A 20106-nucleotide genomic window follows, 5' to 3' on the forward strand; every position below is an offset into this window, starting at 1 on the left:
GATGAAAAAGCAACAAAAAATGACAAAAACGTTCAAAATGCTAATCAGTTTTGTAGGCCTTAGCTTTCAAATGAGGTGTCACACTAGCCTAGAGGCTGTAAGCCAGGGGGTGTCCAAACCTTTTTTCACTGAGGGCCACACACAAAAAAATATAAAAACAACTGGGTCAGATATATAACAGTAGAGGTCAGATATATAACTTCACCTCTACTGTATTAAAGCTAGCAATTTCAATAAAATGCTAACTATGCTTTTTAATTGAATATGCTTAAAATAAAAACAGCCTTCATCACAGCTTTCTATTGATGGATTTTATCTATTCTATATATATTCCATTATTTATATATGAATCAATTATAATTTTAGAATTTGCAGCGGACCAATTAAAAGTGGGCCGCGGGCCGCAGTTGGCCCATGGGCCGTAGTTTGGACTCCCCTGCTGTAAGATCATTTTCCCTAGTTCGGCATTATCCAAACTCTAAAAGCGTCAAAAAAGTGTCAAAAACAAGATGCAAATGTGTATAAAAACGCAAAACAAAAAAGCATCAAGAAAGCACAAAAAAAAACGACAAAAAATGACAAAAGTGCAACAAAACAGGCCAGAGAAAGTGATGAAAAGACACAACAAAAGTAACAAAAATGTAAAGAGAAACCATCAAAACTACAACTAAAAAGTGACGGAAGGATAAAGTTTAGATTAACTTTGCAGGTCTTAGCAGGTCTTAGCTTTCAAATGAGGCATTACTCTGGCCAATAGGCTGTAAGCTCCAGTCAAGAAGCTATTATATTTGGGTAAAGGTAAATGTATTTCGAATTGAAAATCTTAATCTATTGTCACACTAACATTATTATCAGGATAAGGCTTACAGTGAAGATGAACACATAAATGGTCTTTTATATAGTGATTTTTAGTTGAGAAAATATCCTAAACTAACTCAAATTGTGATCATAATGACATCTAATACTGCTGCACTTTGTTGTCCATATTGTATACCATATATTCCAAAGGTACTGCAGTTCAACAGACTCCACGGTAGAAGATAGCGTTTATTCACTTAAATTAGGCTGAACAAACAAATAACAGGTTTTACTAATGTATGACCAAAAAGCTTGAAATATAACGTCACACTTTATTACCCACGCTGCTTTATTAATGTGGCAAAACAACTCCGCACAAACTCCGTAGCTCTATGTCACGTTAATGAAAACAGTAAAATAAGGTGACTCTGCTGGAAGGCTTTCACCGCTGAGCCGCCACAGCAGAGATTAGTGACTATGCCACTTGTTTAGCCGTGCAGCGCGAACTCATTGTTTCACACGCGCGGCTATGAATCTAGATTGGACAATTTGCTTTACTTTGGGGAGCGCCGCGCAGCCGAAATCATCCTATTTATTATGTTTATGCCTGCTCAAGGTTACACCTGTCGGGCAATTCCACAGCAAACAAACTCGATTCGCCGCTGTTTGATCGTACATGAGCGAGTCTAATACAGCATTATAGCGGGGAATAGGGGGGAAAAACATCACGCCCAATTGTCTATGCAAGAACAATACTGGATAAGCGCTGAGTAAACCTTGTTTGTATCTAGATCGGGAAAGCTGTTAAAGTCTTTCGCAGTTTGTCAATATGTTTTTGGACTTACCCTCTCTCCGGGCGGACCAGGAGGGCCGTCGTTCCCTGCCGTGCCCTGCAATACAAAAGAGACATCAGCAACACGGCGAGGCGGCGTTTCACTTTCACGCGGCTGAAATCTGGAACAGTCTTCCTGAAGATGTGGCCTGTCCACCACGCTGACAATGTTCAAATCCAGGCTTAAAACAGTTGTATTTAGCTGTGCATATGACAAGTGAAAGTATTTTATCTGCACTCATGGGTTTCAATGTAATTTATCAATGAAAATATATTTATCTTTAATGCATTGCTTTTATCCGCTTTCTTGTAATTTGATGTAACTTTGAAGCACTTGTATATGAATGGGGCTCTGCATATACTTTTAATTAACCCTGCCAAGCATCAGTCAGGAATATGCCATATCAAGCGCGTTATTATTGCATAGGTTCATTTATTTCTGTAAACTAATATATGATATAGACTCATTACAGGCAAAGTGACATATGTCAAGCCTTTGGTGATTGTGGCATACGGTGATTTTTCTTTTCTATTCTGTTCAGCTGGTCTGTCAGAGAAGTATTTAAAGAATGTAGGCAATGATTTTAACATCATTTAAACTGAGAAGTATTTAAAGAATGTAGGCAATGATTTTAACATAATTTAAACTGAGGTTGATGGGCCGTGGTTGGTTCTTTGTATGTTGTCAATGTTTGGATCTGTCTGCTGTGGTCGTTGTTGTCCTTGTGTATTTTTACTCACTGCAAATGAATTTCCCCCCGGGGACAATAAATTTCTACTACTACTACAGTCCATTTCCAAAATATTCAAACTGTATGAGATTTTTAATTTTGTTTTTTTACAAGCTGAGCCATAATAATCAAAATGATAACAAATAAAGGCTATACATATCTCACTTTGCAGGTAATGAGCCCATCATGTTAGTTTCACAGATTAAGTTGAATTACAGATATTAATGCACTTTTGAATGATATTCTAATTTTCACACTCTCATTCATACACCAGTGTGTGCAGACACTGGAACCAAGGAGGGTGAAGTGTCTTGCCCAAGGACACCATGAATTGGGCTGATCTCAGTAATCTGCATGAGGCTTTTTAATCCTCGGGTCTACGGCCAATTCTGTGGAGTTTGAAGGAGTACAATGGACCCCTTTGTTGTGTTGAATGGTACAGGTGTGTTTAAGCTGAGGGTGATGTAAAACAAATATGTCGATAAACCTTACAAGTAAATCAATGTTTACTGTATATGTTTTTTGTTAAATATGAAAAGCATCAATCTTTTGAGATATTGCCTGATATGATCAAGTTTTTAGCAGATATACCTTAGGTCCTGGTTTTCCTGTGGGACCCCTCGCTCCTCTTGCCCCACGTGGACCCTACAAAGAGACACAAATTTGGTTTGTGTAATTCTGAATAAAACTGAACAATTATTAGAATAAAGTGTCAAAAAAGAACATACTGTTGGACCCCGCTGACCTCTTGGACCAGGTTTCCCAGCAATCCCCTGCAGGAGCACAAAAAACACACGCATTTTTTGACAACTGTTTGAACAAAACGGTTTGAAAATTGCCTGCTGTTCTTTTGCTGCAGAACGAGTGCCGCAATTACCATAAGCTTCATGTAAACACCATGTAACATTGTTCGTCAAGTCTTTAGCGGGATTTGCAAAGTCCCTTTGTTTCATTCCCGTCTTTGGCGTAATCCAGCATCAGAGGAAGCCTGCCAATAACTGCACTTCAAATATTTCCACGACAGCTGCTAAACGACTTCTTGGCTTAGCATCAGCCCTGTCCAGAATCAAATTTTTATTTTTTCACAGAGAAAAAAAAAAATCTATTGAGTCTTTGGCAGATGGCCTTAAAATAAGTGAGATAATAAACTCCAAAGTCACTGTGGAGCTATGTCATCGTCAGTCCATTACAGAAGTGAGATCATTACAAATTAATATGGCTTAAAAGACACCGATGAAAATAAGTTTTACTCAGACGGTTTTGATTGTACCTGGGCTTTTTATCAGCAATTCCCCAGCTGAAAAAGGAGCAACTTTCTTCAAACCCTCGAGATGGAAGGCGAGCTCAAAGCGCAATTGTTTCCATATCTTTTTGTTCTCTGCCAACATTGATTTTTCGAGACTGTTTTTTTGTGTGTGCCAAGTCACCATACAGATGCCTTTATAATAGGAATCAATTTTCCTTTGTGTGGAGATATGCGGCGATTTTCATACTCAAACAGCGCTGTAGGTATTGAAAATGTGTGTGTGTGTGTGTGTGCGTGCGCTTGTCTTACCCTGGCGCCTTTCTCTCCATTGGCCCCTGGGAAGCCCGGAAACCCGCTGGAGCCCTGTTAATAGGAAAGGGAGATACGGTGAAGGACAATGAGACAGCACAGCGTGAATGAAAATGAAGCGACTATTATCCAAGGAAACGTCCAAGAACTAAAGAGACATCATGTTCCATGAGGCGCATTTCACAAAAGATGCAACATTTTTAAGTTTAAGTGACATTGAAAGCTATTTTTGTTTTGCAATATGCTAATCTTTGAAGATGTCTCAAACACTTTACAGCTTTATACTTGCAATAAAGAGACTAGACTTTAATAATAGCACAATAAATGCTAAGCTTGTTCTTTCAATGCTCCCCTTAGGTAGATAGGCAGACCGATAAGAATGCTAAATGCTAATGCTGAAACGATACCCAGCAATAAAGCGAGAGGAAAAATCTTTGTTTGTAAGAAGGAAGCACTCTTCTGATCTTTGTCTGTCCAACATCGGCGTAATCCATCGGTTCTTTCGGTAAGTTATACAAAATGGCTTCGCCCTCACCATGACTTTGCAACTTCCCCTCAAACTTTTAGTTAAACCTATCGTCTTATGGCCTGAAACAACACGGCACTTGTGGCCACGAAGCCTTTTTTATAAACCACGATCCCGGTTTTTGACCTCAGCCGATGACTCAAACACTGTGATGCTCGAGCACCGAATGACCATCGATGAGACCAGGAGTCAAGTGCCATTTTGTGCCACTTTGCTGAACTTCAGAACGGTCACGGCATTGAAACAAGGGTAGTGCCATTCAAATAAGGCGCTTGGGTTTATAAAATAGACTTAAATATAAAATGTAGCCAACAAGGGAAGGCGGACAGATTATTAATGATAAAAAAAAAAAGTCTGAACAAGACCGTGGTCCTCAAAGGGAGTTACTGCTGGTGGTACTTTGGCTTTTTCTGTAATTGCCATATCCTCAGTTATTTTTTTCTTATTATTTTAATGATAGACTTATGTGTATGTATATTTTAGTATTGTTATATTAGTACCCAGTTTGGTCTCGATAAACGCTAGAGTTTAGGTTCACTTTAGCCTAAATTTATTATAATTCAAGTCAATACTTTATTTTTGACACAAACTAATGGTCCAGATTAATGAGACACACGTAAAACACAGACTTATACACTAGTGTGTCCATATACTGGAAAGTAACGCATCGATCATTAATCTTTAATCCATAATCTTGATATATTTTGCTTCTAGCCAAATATTTTTGAGTGGTCGTATTTGTTGTGAAAAGATTGATAGAGAACCACTGCATTATGCGACAACCATTAGTTATCTATCTATGACATAAAAAATCAGCACGCCACCATGCACAGTCTCAAGTATTGTTGGTTCCTCATACCTTAGGTCCTTGCCTTCCTGGATAACCTGGCAACCCTGGCACACCAAGTTTACCCTGTGTGGAGGCAACAACAAAGATCAGTCAACTTTATATCACAAAATATCTGCTTAATACGCGTTTTCTCTGGTCCATTACCTTCTCTCCTGCAGGACCAAGGGGACCAGACTCTCCGTTGGGTCCAGATCGGCCTTTGGGACCCTCAGGACCGTCTTCTCCTCGCGAGCCGGGCAAACCAAGCTCTCCCTAAAATCCAACACAGGCCACGTATTAAGGCCAAAAGAGCTCAAGTTCACTCAGAAAAGGTGATGTTTGGTGCTTACCCGGTCACCTTTGATTCCCATGTCTCCCTTGAAACCTGGGAATCCATCTTCACCCTAAAAAAACACACACATAAATTGTAAATATAGGAAGAATTGCTTTTCTATTTGTACTATTAGTAATTGTTGCAGAACTAAATTTACGACAAACTTCAAGAACATGAGTATATATTTAAAAAGTGATGTCATTTGCATAGTTGGACTAATATGACTAATCCTTGGTTTCCCTTTCTCAGGCTTACAGAAGCATTTCAGGTTTCATACTGCCCCTTGGTGGTCACAGTGTGGAACTGCACTCACCCTGTCATCTGGCTGATGGAGTGAAAGTTGCTCAGTATTTAAGCCAAATTGTGTTTTCAAAAAGAGAGGAAAAAATATGAATACAAATAAAAAATATACAGTCTAATTGCACGAAATGTATTGAAACTACACAAAAGCCCAAACTTCTTCGGACACCTCCTCTGGTTCCTGTGTCATCTGTGCATGTTTTTATTTTTTTCATTTTTTTGCCAATATCTGATGCATTATGCAGCATGTCTTTCACCCCACATCACAGCGACCACACACGTACAGTCGCCGGCGTACACCTGCATAGACCTGCATACTTTATTCATAACAAAGCCCTTCCCCATCCAAGGTTCCAGCTTCAGATTCGCTCCCTATAAATTATTCAATAAAAAAACTGAAAAGCTGTCACCGCACAGAGAAACAACAGCCCACAGCCACATAATGGCTTTCATAGACTTATAACTGTATCAATCCTAAATAAACTTTATCCATATTAAAATTGAGGTCTAAATACACCTAAATATAAGAAGAGACTCAGAGACAGCTCTATGTAAAAGCTGGGACCACATCAGTGTTGCATTTGACAAGGGATTTCAGGTCATTCCTTCTGAAGTTGGCTATTGGATGACCTCTGTACGCTACTGTGGTGCTGTCAATACAATAAAAAAGAGAGGCTAAAAAAGTTTGGGTGACAGGTAAACAGCCAAGCAACAAACAGAAGATCTGTGATAAGAATACATATCTCCCAAAAGTTGATGTAAGCTTTCCAACTTTGTGACAAGGTAAGGCAAAGAGTCATGCATAGCGTTTGACAGCGTCTAAAGAATACATTTGGCCTTGCTTGACAAGGCGTTTGGGTGAATTGGGATTTAATACAAAAAAAAAAAAAAACGTCAAGTGCCTCGAGTTTTGAAGTTGCTGCTTTATTTTGATGAGCACAAGGCCAGACAAAAGATCGCTAAGTAAAATGCAAAAGAGCCCGTCAAACCTGTCGCTGTCATTCAGCGTCAACAGATGGGGGAACAAGGAAGCAAATTTCCGAAGCTGATTTCTTTGAAACATTTTGAGTCTTTTTGCTTTCTTTGAACAGCGTCTTACCTTCTCTCCCTTTCCTCCCTTCAGTCCTCGGACGCCGTCAGCTCCCTGTAGGATAGAAAAGTTTGTCAACACAAGCAACGGAGCACTTAAAATAAAGAGTATAGTCCAATTATTAGAATTACCTTAACCCCACGAGGGCCAGGATAACCGATTGGACCCTGAGGACCGAGAGGACCCTACAGAGACAACAGAAACACTTTATTACTTTGTGTTTAAAAGTAATATTGTAACCTTCACCAGCAGATAAATATATACAATACAACTTAACCAAAGGACCAAACATACCTGGCCTCCCTTCTCTCCAGGTGGACCCTCTTTTCCAGGATGACCCTATAACAAATGAACATACATTTAAAAGCTATTCAATGAAATACTGAGCATTCTTTCTCAGTTGTGCATCGATTCAAGAGAAGCCTTTCAGATTTTTTACTTTACCTACAATATTTATATAATGGCAGTTAGGCTAAATGGTAGGTAAATACATGTGATTATTTTTATCTGTTTATTTGGCTGGAACAGTGCACACACCACATGCCGGCTGTATACACGTCCATTTAAATATCATTAAATGGGCAAGCAAGATACAAGGCCATAGCTGTCAACACATTTACATCAGTTGTCCTGTAATTACACACACACTCATTCGTACACCAGTGTACACAGAAACTGTTGTGTGAAGTGTTTTGCTCAAGGACACAAGCCCAATCCAACATACACTCTGCTACTCAGCCCAAAAAAAAAGAAGAAAAGAAAAAGTAAACTGTCCATAAACAGCTACTTCTATTTATCATTCCAATCAATCAGATCAAACCCCAAAACAAAATCATGTTCATGCAGAGATATACCGTTTTAATACGCCGTGGTTTAGAGGCGAGTGTGAGTCTTAATATATGGACGCACAGGCCTATAAAAACTCCAGCCCCTCCTGCAGCGGTGCAACACCTGGCTGCTCAGTCTGTGCGGTGGGTCTGTGGCAGGAGTCTGTAAATCAGTGAAGTGTGGAGCCTGGGGCCGCCCTGACGCACCCTGACACCTGAACTTACCCCCATCCCACTCACCTCACTCCTCTACGGCACAAGGCAATGCATATAAACTCTTCACAAAGAAAGCTTCTGCTCGACGTTTGTGTGATGTAATTGTAATGGATTATGTCATTACAAAACATTTGGACAAGTTTTGATACTATACTCTAATGTGTTTCATTGAATTTTTAACTCATTGTGTGAAATGTGCACAGTTGACAAGAAAGCAACTGAAATAGTGATGTACTGTATCCGTATTTTGAAAAATACAATACCAGGGAGCTCATTTCCTTAGAAGCTAGTTAACTTGTACATCATTTGTTCTATGGTTGAATGGGATAATATCTTCTGAATTATCATCATGTGGGCAAACAAGATATGTAAATGAAAGAAAACTATTACTTGGTAATAGTATAGCATCAGTTTTAAGGTCAGAAAAAAGCAGTTCAGCACAAACCCTTCATTCATTAAACCCAAACTCAGGGTTTACACATTTACATTCTCAACAATATTCGTGGCTAAATAACTTCCCACTTTCAGGACAGACTTCCTGCCATGGCATAGACTAAAACGGCTGTAGCATGTAGAGTGTAAAAGTGCACTCACAGGAGGACCGTCGGCTCCAGGTAAACCAGGCAGCCCGGATCTGCCCCCGGGCCCCTGTAAAAAACGAGAGGTGAAAGGTTATTTAGAGTTCATGCGGAGCACCTGCACTTTTCAAACTCATAAAAGGCATTATGCAGCGAGCTATTTATAATTCACCATCCTACCTTTTTCAAAACTGTTTTGTCATATTTTCTAGAAAGCCTGTCTCACAGTAAAGAAAACAGTCCAAACACTAAAAGCTAAGAGCAATTTTGCTTATCATGCTTTGAAATTGCTGTATACAATTATCATCAGATGCAATAGTCAAATGTTGTGTCCCTGATGTTCAATATATACTCAAGATGGGCTATGGAGAGCAGCATGTGGGATTGTCCGGAATATACTATAAAACAGTAGGCTTTTCTGGGTGTTTTCTTGTCTAGAATTACACAAAATATCACTGCGCATAAAAACAAACCTACTTTTTCTCCAGGTGGTCCAATGGGGCCTTGAGGACCAGGGAGACCCTATGAGAGAGAGATAAACAAATATTATTAGCATTTGTTATTCTCACAAACAAATGGGGGAAAAACAAGTGAGGCAACTGGTTATGTTGGTGGGTTGCATAGATTTACATAATGTCAAAATTGAAGGGAGAAAAAAAAGTTTCCCCTCCAATTTCAGCGTAATTTGAGCTTCTGCTAGAGCGTGCTTAAACAGGTGTGTCAGCGCCGCAGAAATTCCGCCAAAATGAAAGAGATGCTTTCAAATGGACTGATCCGGATCGGGCCCCCGTTCCCAAGATAAACCCTGCAAAAATGTGTGCGTTTCTTGTATTTTTAGACCACCTATGGGCACACAAGCGAGCAACAGACTGTAAGATAAGCTAAGATAAGATAAAAGAGCCAATGTTATGTTTGAATTTAGCTTCCGGCTAAACATAAGGAAAGAACACTGAAGGGGTATGTTATAGGACTGTAAGAATAATTGCAATAGAAATCAAATCACAATTTAAATGTCTGCAATCATCAAATCGTAAGCTCTTTACTCTTTAGTTCAATGCTCAACACACATGTTCTTAAACACATTTGTGAAATAAGATCTTTGTGCACTGTGCATCGAACCCATTTTGTGAAACATGCTTATAAACGGATCCCTGTGTGAAGAACTGCGATTTTGGAAACCCTGCAGGTAAGTCAGAATGAGTTTATCTACCTGCTCCCTGTTTCATTGTTTGCAAACAAAGACAAGCAGGTACAGGGCCTTTAAATCTATATATATATAGATATAGTATGTAGTTGTTGTTCACCCTTGTAATGTATTCCTCATACCTAAGCCGGAGGTTGCACTGACAGAAAGGCAATCCGTGCTATTCTCTGTGGATTTGTGTGGAGAGGAACAAGAACAAAAGCATCTGTGTTACACGCTCCTCATTACACAGACATTTCCAAAGGCATGAGGTACTGCAGGCTGCCGTGTGGTACAACGCTATTGATTTTTTTTTTTTTTTTTTACCTGTGTTCCTGGGATTCCTTGCTGTCCGGGAGGGCCTGGTTCGCCTTGTGGTCCCTAAGAAAATAAAAGAAGATTTATTTTCCCCCCACTCAACAAAGTAATAAGTCAACCCAAGATAAGTGGTTCCCAATCTGCCGCATAGGTACCGTGGGGGTATGCAGAATAAGTTTGCAGACTTTAAAAGAACAGAATTATGATTAAACAGCCCCATTATGTTTGAAATAATGAGAGTGTTTTTCCACATAGGAATCACAAGTAAAGTTAAATAACTACTAAGTCATCCAAGGGGGTGCAAAAGTTTGGGAACCACTGCCCAAAATAATATCCACATTGTCCACTGTCACCCTGTCTCATCTTTAGAAATTGTATGAAAAGCTCTGAAATATCTAAAGGAATGAATTACAAGCAAATAACTTGTTTAAAATGGGCCTATGTCTGAGAACACCTCCATGTTTATCTATACTGACCCCTAGTGGCTTGACACTGGAAGTATTGCATGCTCTGAAGTGAATGTAACAGCCCTGGGTGGGATGGTGGGGGGACCAGAGTAGACGCAGAGATGTGACCCCAGCTGGACATGGGGAGGGTAGTAACAGAAGCACTTTTAATAATAAAGGCATTTACAGTCTGTATTTCTGACAGTAAAGTACCAGCAGAAGAGATACTGCAATACCTGATGGTTGAGTGAATATTCAGGTAAATGAGTGCTGAATAGTGTAACATGTTACTAGGCAAATCTTGTTTTAATCAATAGACTATTGCAGCTGTTGAACTAAATCTAACGTGTCTCCTGCAAATGCTTCAGTGAGTCTTGTAAATCTGAGTAGATTTACCAAACAGACAGTAAAATAACATGGGTTACTGGCAACCAGCTTTGTAATCCTGACAAACATCCTATAGATCAAGATCTAACGGGTCCCATTGCACTGCAGTCGCCCACTGTTCTTGACAGGTGTCCCTGAGGCACTGCTTGAAGGACAGGTCAAATACAGAGGATTACATTTCTCAACGAGGACACTAAAGTCTACAAATAATAATACAGAAATACTAAGTACCATGTTTCCCTTTGGACCATGAGGCCCGTCCACTCCAGCGACACCCTGTGAACAACAAACCACAGAAGAGCCATCAGTTTTTTCAACCGGAAGTGAGACCAGATCAGGAGATAGTGAAGGAGGAAGTTCATACTGGGGCTCCGGGAGGTCCGGGAGGTCCACGTGGTCCCAGCAAACCCCGAGGACCCTGCACACACAGAGAAGCCGTGACCGAGGGTATCATTTTCAGAGGGGCAATCCTGTCCCCTGATGGGAGCGCCTCAATAGAAAGCAAATGTAACGGGATCTTGTGGCATGTTTGGGAGAACAGATAATCCTTACACTCTCGCCAGCCAATCCCCTTGGTCCGATCTCTCCATCTTCACCCTGAGGGAAGAAAATTACTCTGAATTAGTAGATTTATTTCAATTAATTAGTCACACGTAACCCCATGGTATACATCATCAGGGAAGGTAGATAGGTAAGGGGGAAAAGGTTACACTCATACTTCGCTCTGGTTGACAGGTCCTGCCCCCAGGTGTCAGTACCTCGAGCTATGGCGGCCTGGATGTCACTTCAAATCCATGTCTGAGTTAAACAAAACGGATGGAAGGTAAAAAAGTGATTGAACTTACTCTCTGTCCATCCTCTCCTGGGGCGCCGAGTGGACCTGGCGGTCCTTGTTCCCCCTGAGGAGAGAGCGGCACAGACAGACTTAGAGAGATACAAAATGAGTTTACCATATAAGTATTTGTGACAATGAGGACTGTCCAGATTGCTTTCTCAGGGAAGAACGAGGTAAAGTAGCTGCTTTTGCTGCATAGGTACCTTATATTTAACCCCATGACTTAGCCCTCAGGTAAAGGAACAGGGCTATGAGGTATAATTTCAGAATTTCAGAGCCTGTTTTTTATATTGGTACTGAATAAGCAGCCAGGCTCGGATTTGAAGTCTGTCTGGTAAAACAAACATAACTGTGATCTTAAAACATTCAAAATAACTAGTAGCTCTTTTATATAACATCTATGTAAGTCTATAAAAAGAAATGAAAGTACTAGAAATTTAGAAAAAAAAACATTTCCACATGTTTTTGCATAAGCAGCTTGACACACAAAGGGCATAGTATCTTAAACATGTGCAAAAGATCATTTTTAGTCATTTTGTGGTGGTACTGATTAAGTATGTTTCAGTCGTGTTTTGACACAATTTGCAAAATGAACAAATGGCTAACAAATATTTAGTTTAAAGTTAAATAATGTTCTTTATTAAGTTTAAACATTTATCATTAAAACAATAAGGATGCAAAAATACAAATTAAAATTCAATGGTCGTCTATGGAAAACAAAATGGAAAAATCACAAATAATTCATCTCTTAATCTATTTGTCAAGAGCTCTTTAGACAAAGCCTTGGTTCACAGCTTTCGTAAATTGTCACAATGTATCTTTAATGCAATATAAGACAGTTTGTGACATTTTTGACCTTGTACTTACCCTGTGTCCCTTCTCACCAGGCAGCCCGGGCAGTCCATCAAAGCCACGGTCACCCTGCAATCACCCACAACAAATATCACCCAAATGCAAGAATCACCAAAATGCACCAATACACTACTATCCTCCTCCTCCTCAAACTTTTCATTTAGTTTGTTGATCTGGGGAAGCTGTACCTTGGAGCCTGGCTCTCCAGGCATCCCACGGGCTCCATCAGCTCCGGCACGACCCTAGAGATAATGACGAGATAGAGTAAAACGTTGTATATGCATTTTTCATGTTAGTAATGTTAGCAATGAGCCACATACCTCTAAGAAATGTTGAATAAAACATCAGTAAGCATACATTAGGATAGAGAACAGAGTTTGATTTGATTTAATATATTTGATGAAAATGGCGCTTTCTCAAACATAATGAATTGTTAATCTGGGCAGCCGTGATTCTTAGCAGTGCTGAACTGAGAAGTAGAGCATAGCGATTTTTTGGGGGGTCAGATTTAGTTTTATTTCAACAAGCCCTGTTTATTTTTGCTGATCATTCAGGTCATGGCGTTTGGCCTTGTGGGCGGACTGCACAATGCCACTATCTGCGGCCCACATCCGTCATCTGATTTCTCATTTGGGCATTTTCAGACAGATTAAAGCCCCTGGTCATTGATCCAAGGGGCTGCAGTGGAAAGCCTTTAAGCACATCTCAATTAATTGTTTGTTGGGCCACTAAATAAGCTTCTCACTTTGTATTTGAGTCGCGGCCACGGGCGAAATCCAAACAACCGCATGGCAACACAAACTTAGCAACAAAAACAAAGAGCGGAGAGCGCACACTTTTACCCCGGAGGTCAGAGGGTTTACCTACCCGCTTCCCAGCTTTGCCAGGTGGTCCAGAAGGCCCCTGGATACCACGAGGCCCCTGCACAGAGATAGAGGGAAAGATTACAGGCCATCATATCTTTGGAGCAACCTACAGTATGTATTTTATCATAAGAACTACAAGGACTACAGATTACATTTTACAGATTTACATTTTAAATAGCTTCAATTATAATGCCAATACTCAAATCAAAAACATTAGTGTATATTCGGATCAAGGACCACAAGTACAACACTAAACATAAAGGACAAAATACAGGCTATTTTACAAACCATATTCCAAAATTGAACTATACAAACTTGGCTATAACTTGTAAATTACCTGTGGACCATGATCGCCACTTTCACCCTTAAGTCCAGAAGAGCCAGGAAGACCCTACAAAAATGCAACAGAGACATCTTTATTCAAACATGCATACATTTTCTGAGGCTACAAAGCTGTAATGGCAGCAATGTGACAACAGATGGCGATGTTTGGCTGATAATACTCATTGTCCTTCACAGTTGAGAACAAGGCATTGACTGATGAAGAGTAAATTGACATAATAAAGCAGAGTTAGAATATGAAAGTTGAAGTTAAACAAGTCGGTTAGTCTGATTTGAAAAGAATAAATCATTTTTTCCATTTCGAATCATGTAAGCTTGTGTACACTTCAGTAGCAAGTATCAAAGTCTTCACACAATAATCCAGGTATTATACTATAGTAATTCTTCACTTCTTGTGAAGGGCCATATTCTGTAGATAAATGGTGGATCGTGCATCGACAAGTCTGTTGTCAAGTTATTGGAGAAAGGGGAGGCAACGAGGAGATGATGTTTTCTTGGCAGCTGTGAACCACGACTAATACAAAGGACACTTAGCCACACAGCGACAAAGCAACCAATCAAAATGAGCTGCATCTGTTTATCTGTTTATCTATTATTGGATTGGACAGCAGAGATAATATATGGGATGGATAGGCTTCACGCATGACCTTTTCCAGCTACAGTATGGAATCATTTTGAGGACTCTCCACCATTTAACAGATTTTGTAGTTTGTTTTGGTTTCTTAATTGCTTACGTCGGTCAGTAACAAAGTCAATTTACTTAAGAACTGTGCTTAAGTAGTTTATGAGGAACTGTACTTCTGTTGGATTTTTTGTTGAGGACTTATTACTTTGCTATATTAGAAAGATACAAATGAAACTTTCATTTCTACATAGACTCCAAAGTTAAAATATGAAATCATCCCTAACCCTAACCTAAACAATTATAACACACACAGCCGATCAGAAGATTTGTCCCAGACTTGTTGCCGTACAGGTGTTTATAACAGTGATTAGAAGCAAATACTTCAATGCTTAAACTTCAGTAATAATACGACTGAGTAGCGTTGAGTTTCAATGGTGTAATATTTGACTTGTAGTATCTGTACTTTTACTCAAGCACTGAAATTGAGCTCTTTGACCCCTTACATTTTATCACTTCTGCAAACAATGACATCATTTGAACTGAGAGTTACAGTATTAAACGTAGACATGAGATGACGGTGTTGCAGAAGTAATAAAAGAGACACATTCTCTTTGTTCAATATCCAGCAGTCTGCTTCAATTAGCAGGAAAAAGGCCACTTTATTTAGGAGGAAATGAGGTCTAAAGCACTCACCACTGGTCCTGATCTTCCTGTCAGACCCATTGGCCCCGGGGGTCCCCTCATCGCCAGCTGCAAACCAGACACACACAGAAAACATATTAGATTCTTCTCCGTTTTCAGAAGTTACGCCTTTACTGTCTTTTTACATAAGCACTGACTTTACTGTATCCTCAGTAAAACAGGGATACTCTTTTTAAAAGTAGCATAGAAACTTTTCCCCCTGTGAGCTACGTTTACTACATGAAAACAACAGAGATATTAATACTTTGAGGATATTTGGGAACTATGGGATACTTCAACACAGAAATTAATATATTTACCCTGATTGTTCAAAGGTTTAGTGCAATCATTTGGTGCACAAAGAGAAAATGCATCAATAGCTGGATGGAAATGTAGAAAGCTTGCAAAGGGTTTGAGAGCCACTGGCTGCTCCCAAGCCTTAAGTTGGAGACCCCTGCTAAAAATTGGTCCCTTTCCATAATTCATGCTGCAATTTCATTTATGTAGGCCTGGCTCATGTCGAAGATATTGTATATTTTAATGCTGATAAATCATTTGGCTGTGAAAAATGCACTTGCTAAAGTTCTTTTCTACTATTTAAAAGGTCATCATAGTATTAATGTTACAACCTGCATGCTACTGAAGATGGATTTGACTGCACGTACGCACATCATGCAGATACAAGAGCATAATTATGATAGTGTTATATGTAACCATGACAACATGCAACAACATGTTACGCAAACGTCACATAACTCAACAATGTATTTTCCATAAAGCGTTTCATTTCACAACAGTCTTATAATAAAATGACTTCTCTAAAAGGCTTAACATCCCATCCCTTATTATATTAGATACATATGAACAGTAGCAAAAACAACAGTAATGGCTCATTCCCCAAACCAGTCCGTGTCCAGTGCCTCTATTTCCCCCCCCAGACCCCCACCTGTTGGACGGGCCACCCACAGGTCACGAGCCTGGGAGTATTTTTACCACTGTCTCTTGTGTGCATCTGTTCAGAGCGGCCAGTTATACATTGTGGATCTCCATTTAGTCCTTGCAAGGCTACAGCTAAAATGCCCCACCAAAATACAGTCAGATGCCCTACAGCTGTGGGGAGGAAGCTGGAGTGAGTGGGGCATTTTGGAGGGATGGGACTTAGTAGTGAATGGGCTACAACTACTATGCCAAATTATCTGTTGTTTCTTGTTTGTTAAGACGGTATTCTCTTACAGATGAGAGCCATTCTAGCTCTTCATACTCACCCTGGCCTGGGAGAGGATGGCCTGAGCTTGTGCTTCTTGGGCAGACACAACGGGACCCTTCTCACCATCACCACCGAAACGGAACTGCAGGCAACACACAGGAGCAGAGTGAGACAATGTGAAAATGTGGAATGAAGTAATTAAACAGATAATCATTCCTGCATTACATTTCAGATAAATGCAAAACATGATGAGCATCTAACTAGGGGTGAATTAATGTGTTTATAATAATGGAACAATATTTTTTAATAAATCACTCAACAATGCATTGCCCAGAACAGTTTTCTGAGTATCTTTAAGCAGTTTGGAGACTACGACTCACAGTAACACAGGGGTTCTAAAACTTTTCAGGTCGTGACCCCCAAAATAACCATGTAAAAACCCAGGAGCCCCACAGTACAAAATAAGTGTTGCTTGTAACAATTTCAAGTAAAAAAAATGTAATTTTAATAGAATAAGTAACTTAATCCCAGTTCATAAGTTCGTATCGTTGTATTTCGATTAATATCTAAAATTGTGTCTTAAAATCATTTGGGACCCACTTAAAGAACCCATGCAGTAACGTTAAAATTGAGACAGGGCCAAGTATTTAAGGAGTATAATGAAATAAACAATCGGCAATGACAGTAGTTGTCATACCAACTACCGCCTCATAAGACATTTGACCTTCTAAGCACCATCAATTCAGGACTAAAAGGGTCCATAACAAATATAAACTCGACTAAATGATGTCTCTTTGCATACACGAAAAGCTGTTGACTTAAATAGAATTACTGTATGAAATGTAAAGTGTAAAATGGCAGACCCACTGGGCTATGACATTATGTTTATGAGTGTCATCGAACAGGATGTGAAGAGCCCATTCCACAATGTTATTCCACTGAGTCTTTAATGTTAAATCATGAGCCCCATAATGTCAAGCACTTACTGGCAGCATCAGCATTGTACCGGGAGGCCCTGGCAAACCGTCAGCACCGGGCAAACCACCACGACCAGGAGGACCCTGCGACGGACCGAGAAACACATAAACATCAATGCAATAAATCACATTCTTCTGATCGGCTCAGCCACAGCAAATACATGGGACTGTTAACTCGTCATTGCTTTCTATAATGAGTCACATAACTCTGTAATGTTGGAATGTTGTATAAATATGGCATATTCTTCATTGAGATTTAGTGACTTATGTCGTTAGTTTGAAATTCTCACAGATTATTCAGTTGTTTTGTAATTGACTTGACTTGACAAACCTATTAGTTTCGGGGACCGAACATGAGTTGGCACCTATCATTGTGGCCCTAATTTCTACACATAAACAGACCCATCACTTTCACAAACCACACACACTGCTGTTCACTCTGATTACCATTTGCTCAATACAGCCACAGCCGCACACAGAGGAGCAACACTACTGTACACTCTCCAAAACCAACATCCTTTTCATGAGGCCTGTTTTGCGTTATGCGGTCAGATTCTCTCTATGATTTTCACAAGTTTGATCAAAGGAATCAAGACACCAGCAGCTCTACAACTCTAAAGCAATGGGAAATATTGTAAATGTTGATTACGTGATTTGGGTAGAGACATGATTGTCATTTTTCATCATAGTAAAATTATAAGTCGATGGAGGAACAGCTTTATCTGGCAGACTGTTAGGAAGCTGAACTTTTGATATTTGTCAATATAATGTTTTTGCACCAAGGGTTTAACGTCATGCAATTTCACATATGCACATGATGTCATTCCCCAGTGTAGAGTGTAAAGTTATGCAATGTGTTATTATTTAATGTGGGCTTTGTTTAGCATTATAGTGATGCATCAATGAATCTCACCCAAAGAGAACATTTTTGCTTCTTACCCTGTCACCGGGATCTCCAGAGGGGCCTGGGGGTCCTTGAAGACCTGAGGGACCTGGGAGACCCTAAAAAGAGGAGAATGTCATTTAGTTAATTGTTTATATCACAAACAAAATAGAAACCCTATTGTCGTTGTACTCACAGCTGGGCCAGGAGGTCCGGGAGGTCCTTCAATCAGCATGCCCTGCAAAAAACAATACACGGTTTAATCGGGCCTCATGAGAACAGAATGAAGAGTGTAAAACAAATTTATTAAAGGGACTATACAGAGTTTAAAAATGTTAAAACTAAGTATTTTCCCCTACATGTTCCAGCAATGTCCTAATGTGTAGAATGAGCTCGGGCCTTTTCACCACAACTGCCTCTAAACTCCTGCACTGTCACTCAAAAAGGTGTTAATTCGGGTCCGAAGTCGAGCTTAATATAGAAGCTGCAGTTACGCGTAAGACCTGAGGTGGCAGTAGTGAGCATAAAATGACTAACTTGCATCTAGCCCCTTTAAGCTAAATCCATTTTTTTTTTAGCTTTTGTCATGTCTGTCTCTTTTTCCAGATCTCAAAACACTTGCTCCCACTTTCTGATGTCATGAGGTGGTGCTTATCTGTGTTTTTTAAAGTCCAGACAGGTTGACCTGAGTCTCCCTGGACATTACAGCTCCTAATTTCCTCTAAAACTTTAAGTTGTAACTCATCATTGCACTAAGTGAACCCTGGGGACGTACAGGTTCGATGACAGCAGGCTCGCCCTTCTCTCCCTTCTGCCCAAAGCCTCCTTCGACTCCAGCGATCTGCGGGCACAAACACGCACAGAGGTGACTCTCCAGTACGCAGGGCCAAAGTCGATGTAGTGATATTTTCATGATTACATAGCAGCGAGTGAAAAACGACGGGGAACAGAGAGGAAGAGTTACAGAAGTCAGAATGTCTAGAAATCTAAGAGCGGTGTCAACATGCTTCAAATACAATCACAATGTAGTGGCAGATCAAAGGGACTGAGTTGAGAAACACAATAGTCAGGACAGAATGGACAGGCCAGATAGGCATTAACCATCACCCTGGTAAAATAGCTAATGAAATGGTTAGAACTGCATTATTTTTGTTATCAGATATATGCAAATATATGGGCTTGAATTGAACCCCACGAAGGCAAGCGATTTTGTTTTTTTACACTGAAGTAACAATAAAGAGATGTCCAACAATGATCTTTACTTCAACATAAAAAACACAGCAGCCTTATGTTACTTTTGGGGTAAACAGTGGTATTTCTTGAGAGAGACTAGTTTTTCAGTATGTATGCACAATATCACCCTCTGATACTCAAGGAGACATTTTTCATGCAATCAACCATAAAAACATGCACTAAAAACCATTAGAAGTCCGTGGCAGGCTGCTCATGCACACCCCCGCCCTTTGGTGCCCGGCTGAAGGGGGGGGGGGCTGTACTTACGGCGCTCTCTGAAATGTCGGTTTCGGCGGCCACCCCGGGCCCCACCTCGTCATCGGGGGCCGCGCTGGGTTTGGCCTGGGCCGTGCCATAGTCATCATAACTGGTGTAATCATAAATTTTGCTGTCAACCTCTCCCAAATCATAGTCCTTTAGGTCATACTCCTTAAAGTCATACGCGTCTGTCCCGTGTGTGTCGGGGGCAGCGGTGGGCTCCTGAGCTGTGGTCTCAGTGGCAATGCCCCCAACAAGGTCCTCCTCCACAGCCTTTGTAAGCCAAGAGGGTGAGCAATAGAGGAACAAAGTTAGTTAAGCTGTTAAAGCATTGAGGCTACTGCAATGAGAGCAGATACAAACAGCAACATAATGATTGAGAATTACGTTAAAAGCA

General features: G+C 40.2%; 1 protein-coding gene across 1 annotated transcript in view; it reads right to left on the reverse strand.

Annotated features, from left to right (window-relative positions):
* Window positions 1–20106, reverse strand: part of col11a1a (collagen, type XI, alpha 1a) — a 92793-nt gene that overhangs the window by 50836 nt on the left and 21851 nt on the right. The window contains exons 8-35 of the mRNA XM_079576018.1: window positions 19719–19982; window positions 18994–19059; window positions 18415–18456; window positions 18275–18337; window positions 17345–17419; window positions 16417–16500; window positions 15164–15220; window positions 13841–13894; window positions 13505–13558; window positions 12826–12879; window positions 12653–12706; window positions 11796–11849; window positions 11503–11547; window positions 11315–11368; window positions 11182–11226; window positions 10127–10180; window positions 9094–9138; window positions 8633–8686; window positions 7290–7334; window positions 7127–7180; window positions 7005–7049; window positions 5622–5675; window positions 5437–5544; window positions 5302–5355; window positions 3917–3970; window positions 3090–3134; window positions 2953–3006; window positions 1644–1688 (exon numbers count right to left, since the gene is read on the reverse strand). Of these exons, the coding sequence (XP_079432144.1) occupies window positions 1644–1688; window positions 2953–3006; window positions 3090–3134; window positions 3917–3970; window positions 5302–5355; window positions 5437–5544; window positions 5622–5675; window positions 7005–7049; window positions 7127–7180; window positions 7290–7334; window positions 8633–8686; window positions 9094–9138; window positions 10127–10180; window positions 11182–11226; window positions 11315–11368; window positions 11503–11547; window positions 11796–11849; window positions 12653–12706; window positions 12826–12879; window positions 13505–13558; window positions 13841–13894; window positions 15164–15220; window positions 16417–16500; window positions 17345–17419; window positions 18275–18337; window positions 18415–18456; window positions 18994–19059; window positions 19719–19982 (1776 nt within the window). The remainder of the gene's footprint in view (window positions 1–1643; window positions 1689–2952; window positions 3007–3089; window positions 3135–3916; window positions 3971–5301; window positions 5356–5436; window positions 5545–5621; window positions 5676–7004; window positions 7050–7126; window positions 7181–7289; window positions 7335–8632; window positions 8687–9093; window positions 9139–10126; window positions 10181–11181; window positions 11227–11314; window positions 11369–11502; window positions 11548–11795; window positions 11850–12652; window positions 12707–12825; window positions 12880–13504; window positions 13559–13840; window positions 13895–15163; window positions 15221–16416; window positions 16501–17344; window positions 17420–18274; window positions 18338–18414; window positions 18457–18993; window positions 19060–19718; window positions 19983–20106) is intronic.

The sequence above is a fragment of the Gobius niger genome (genome assembly GCF_951799975.1).
Source record: "Gobius niger genome assembly, chromosome: 18".
Taxonomy (NCBI): Eukaryota; Metazoa; Chordata; class Actinopteri; order Gobiiformes; family Gobiidae; genus Gobius; species Gobius niger.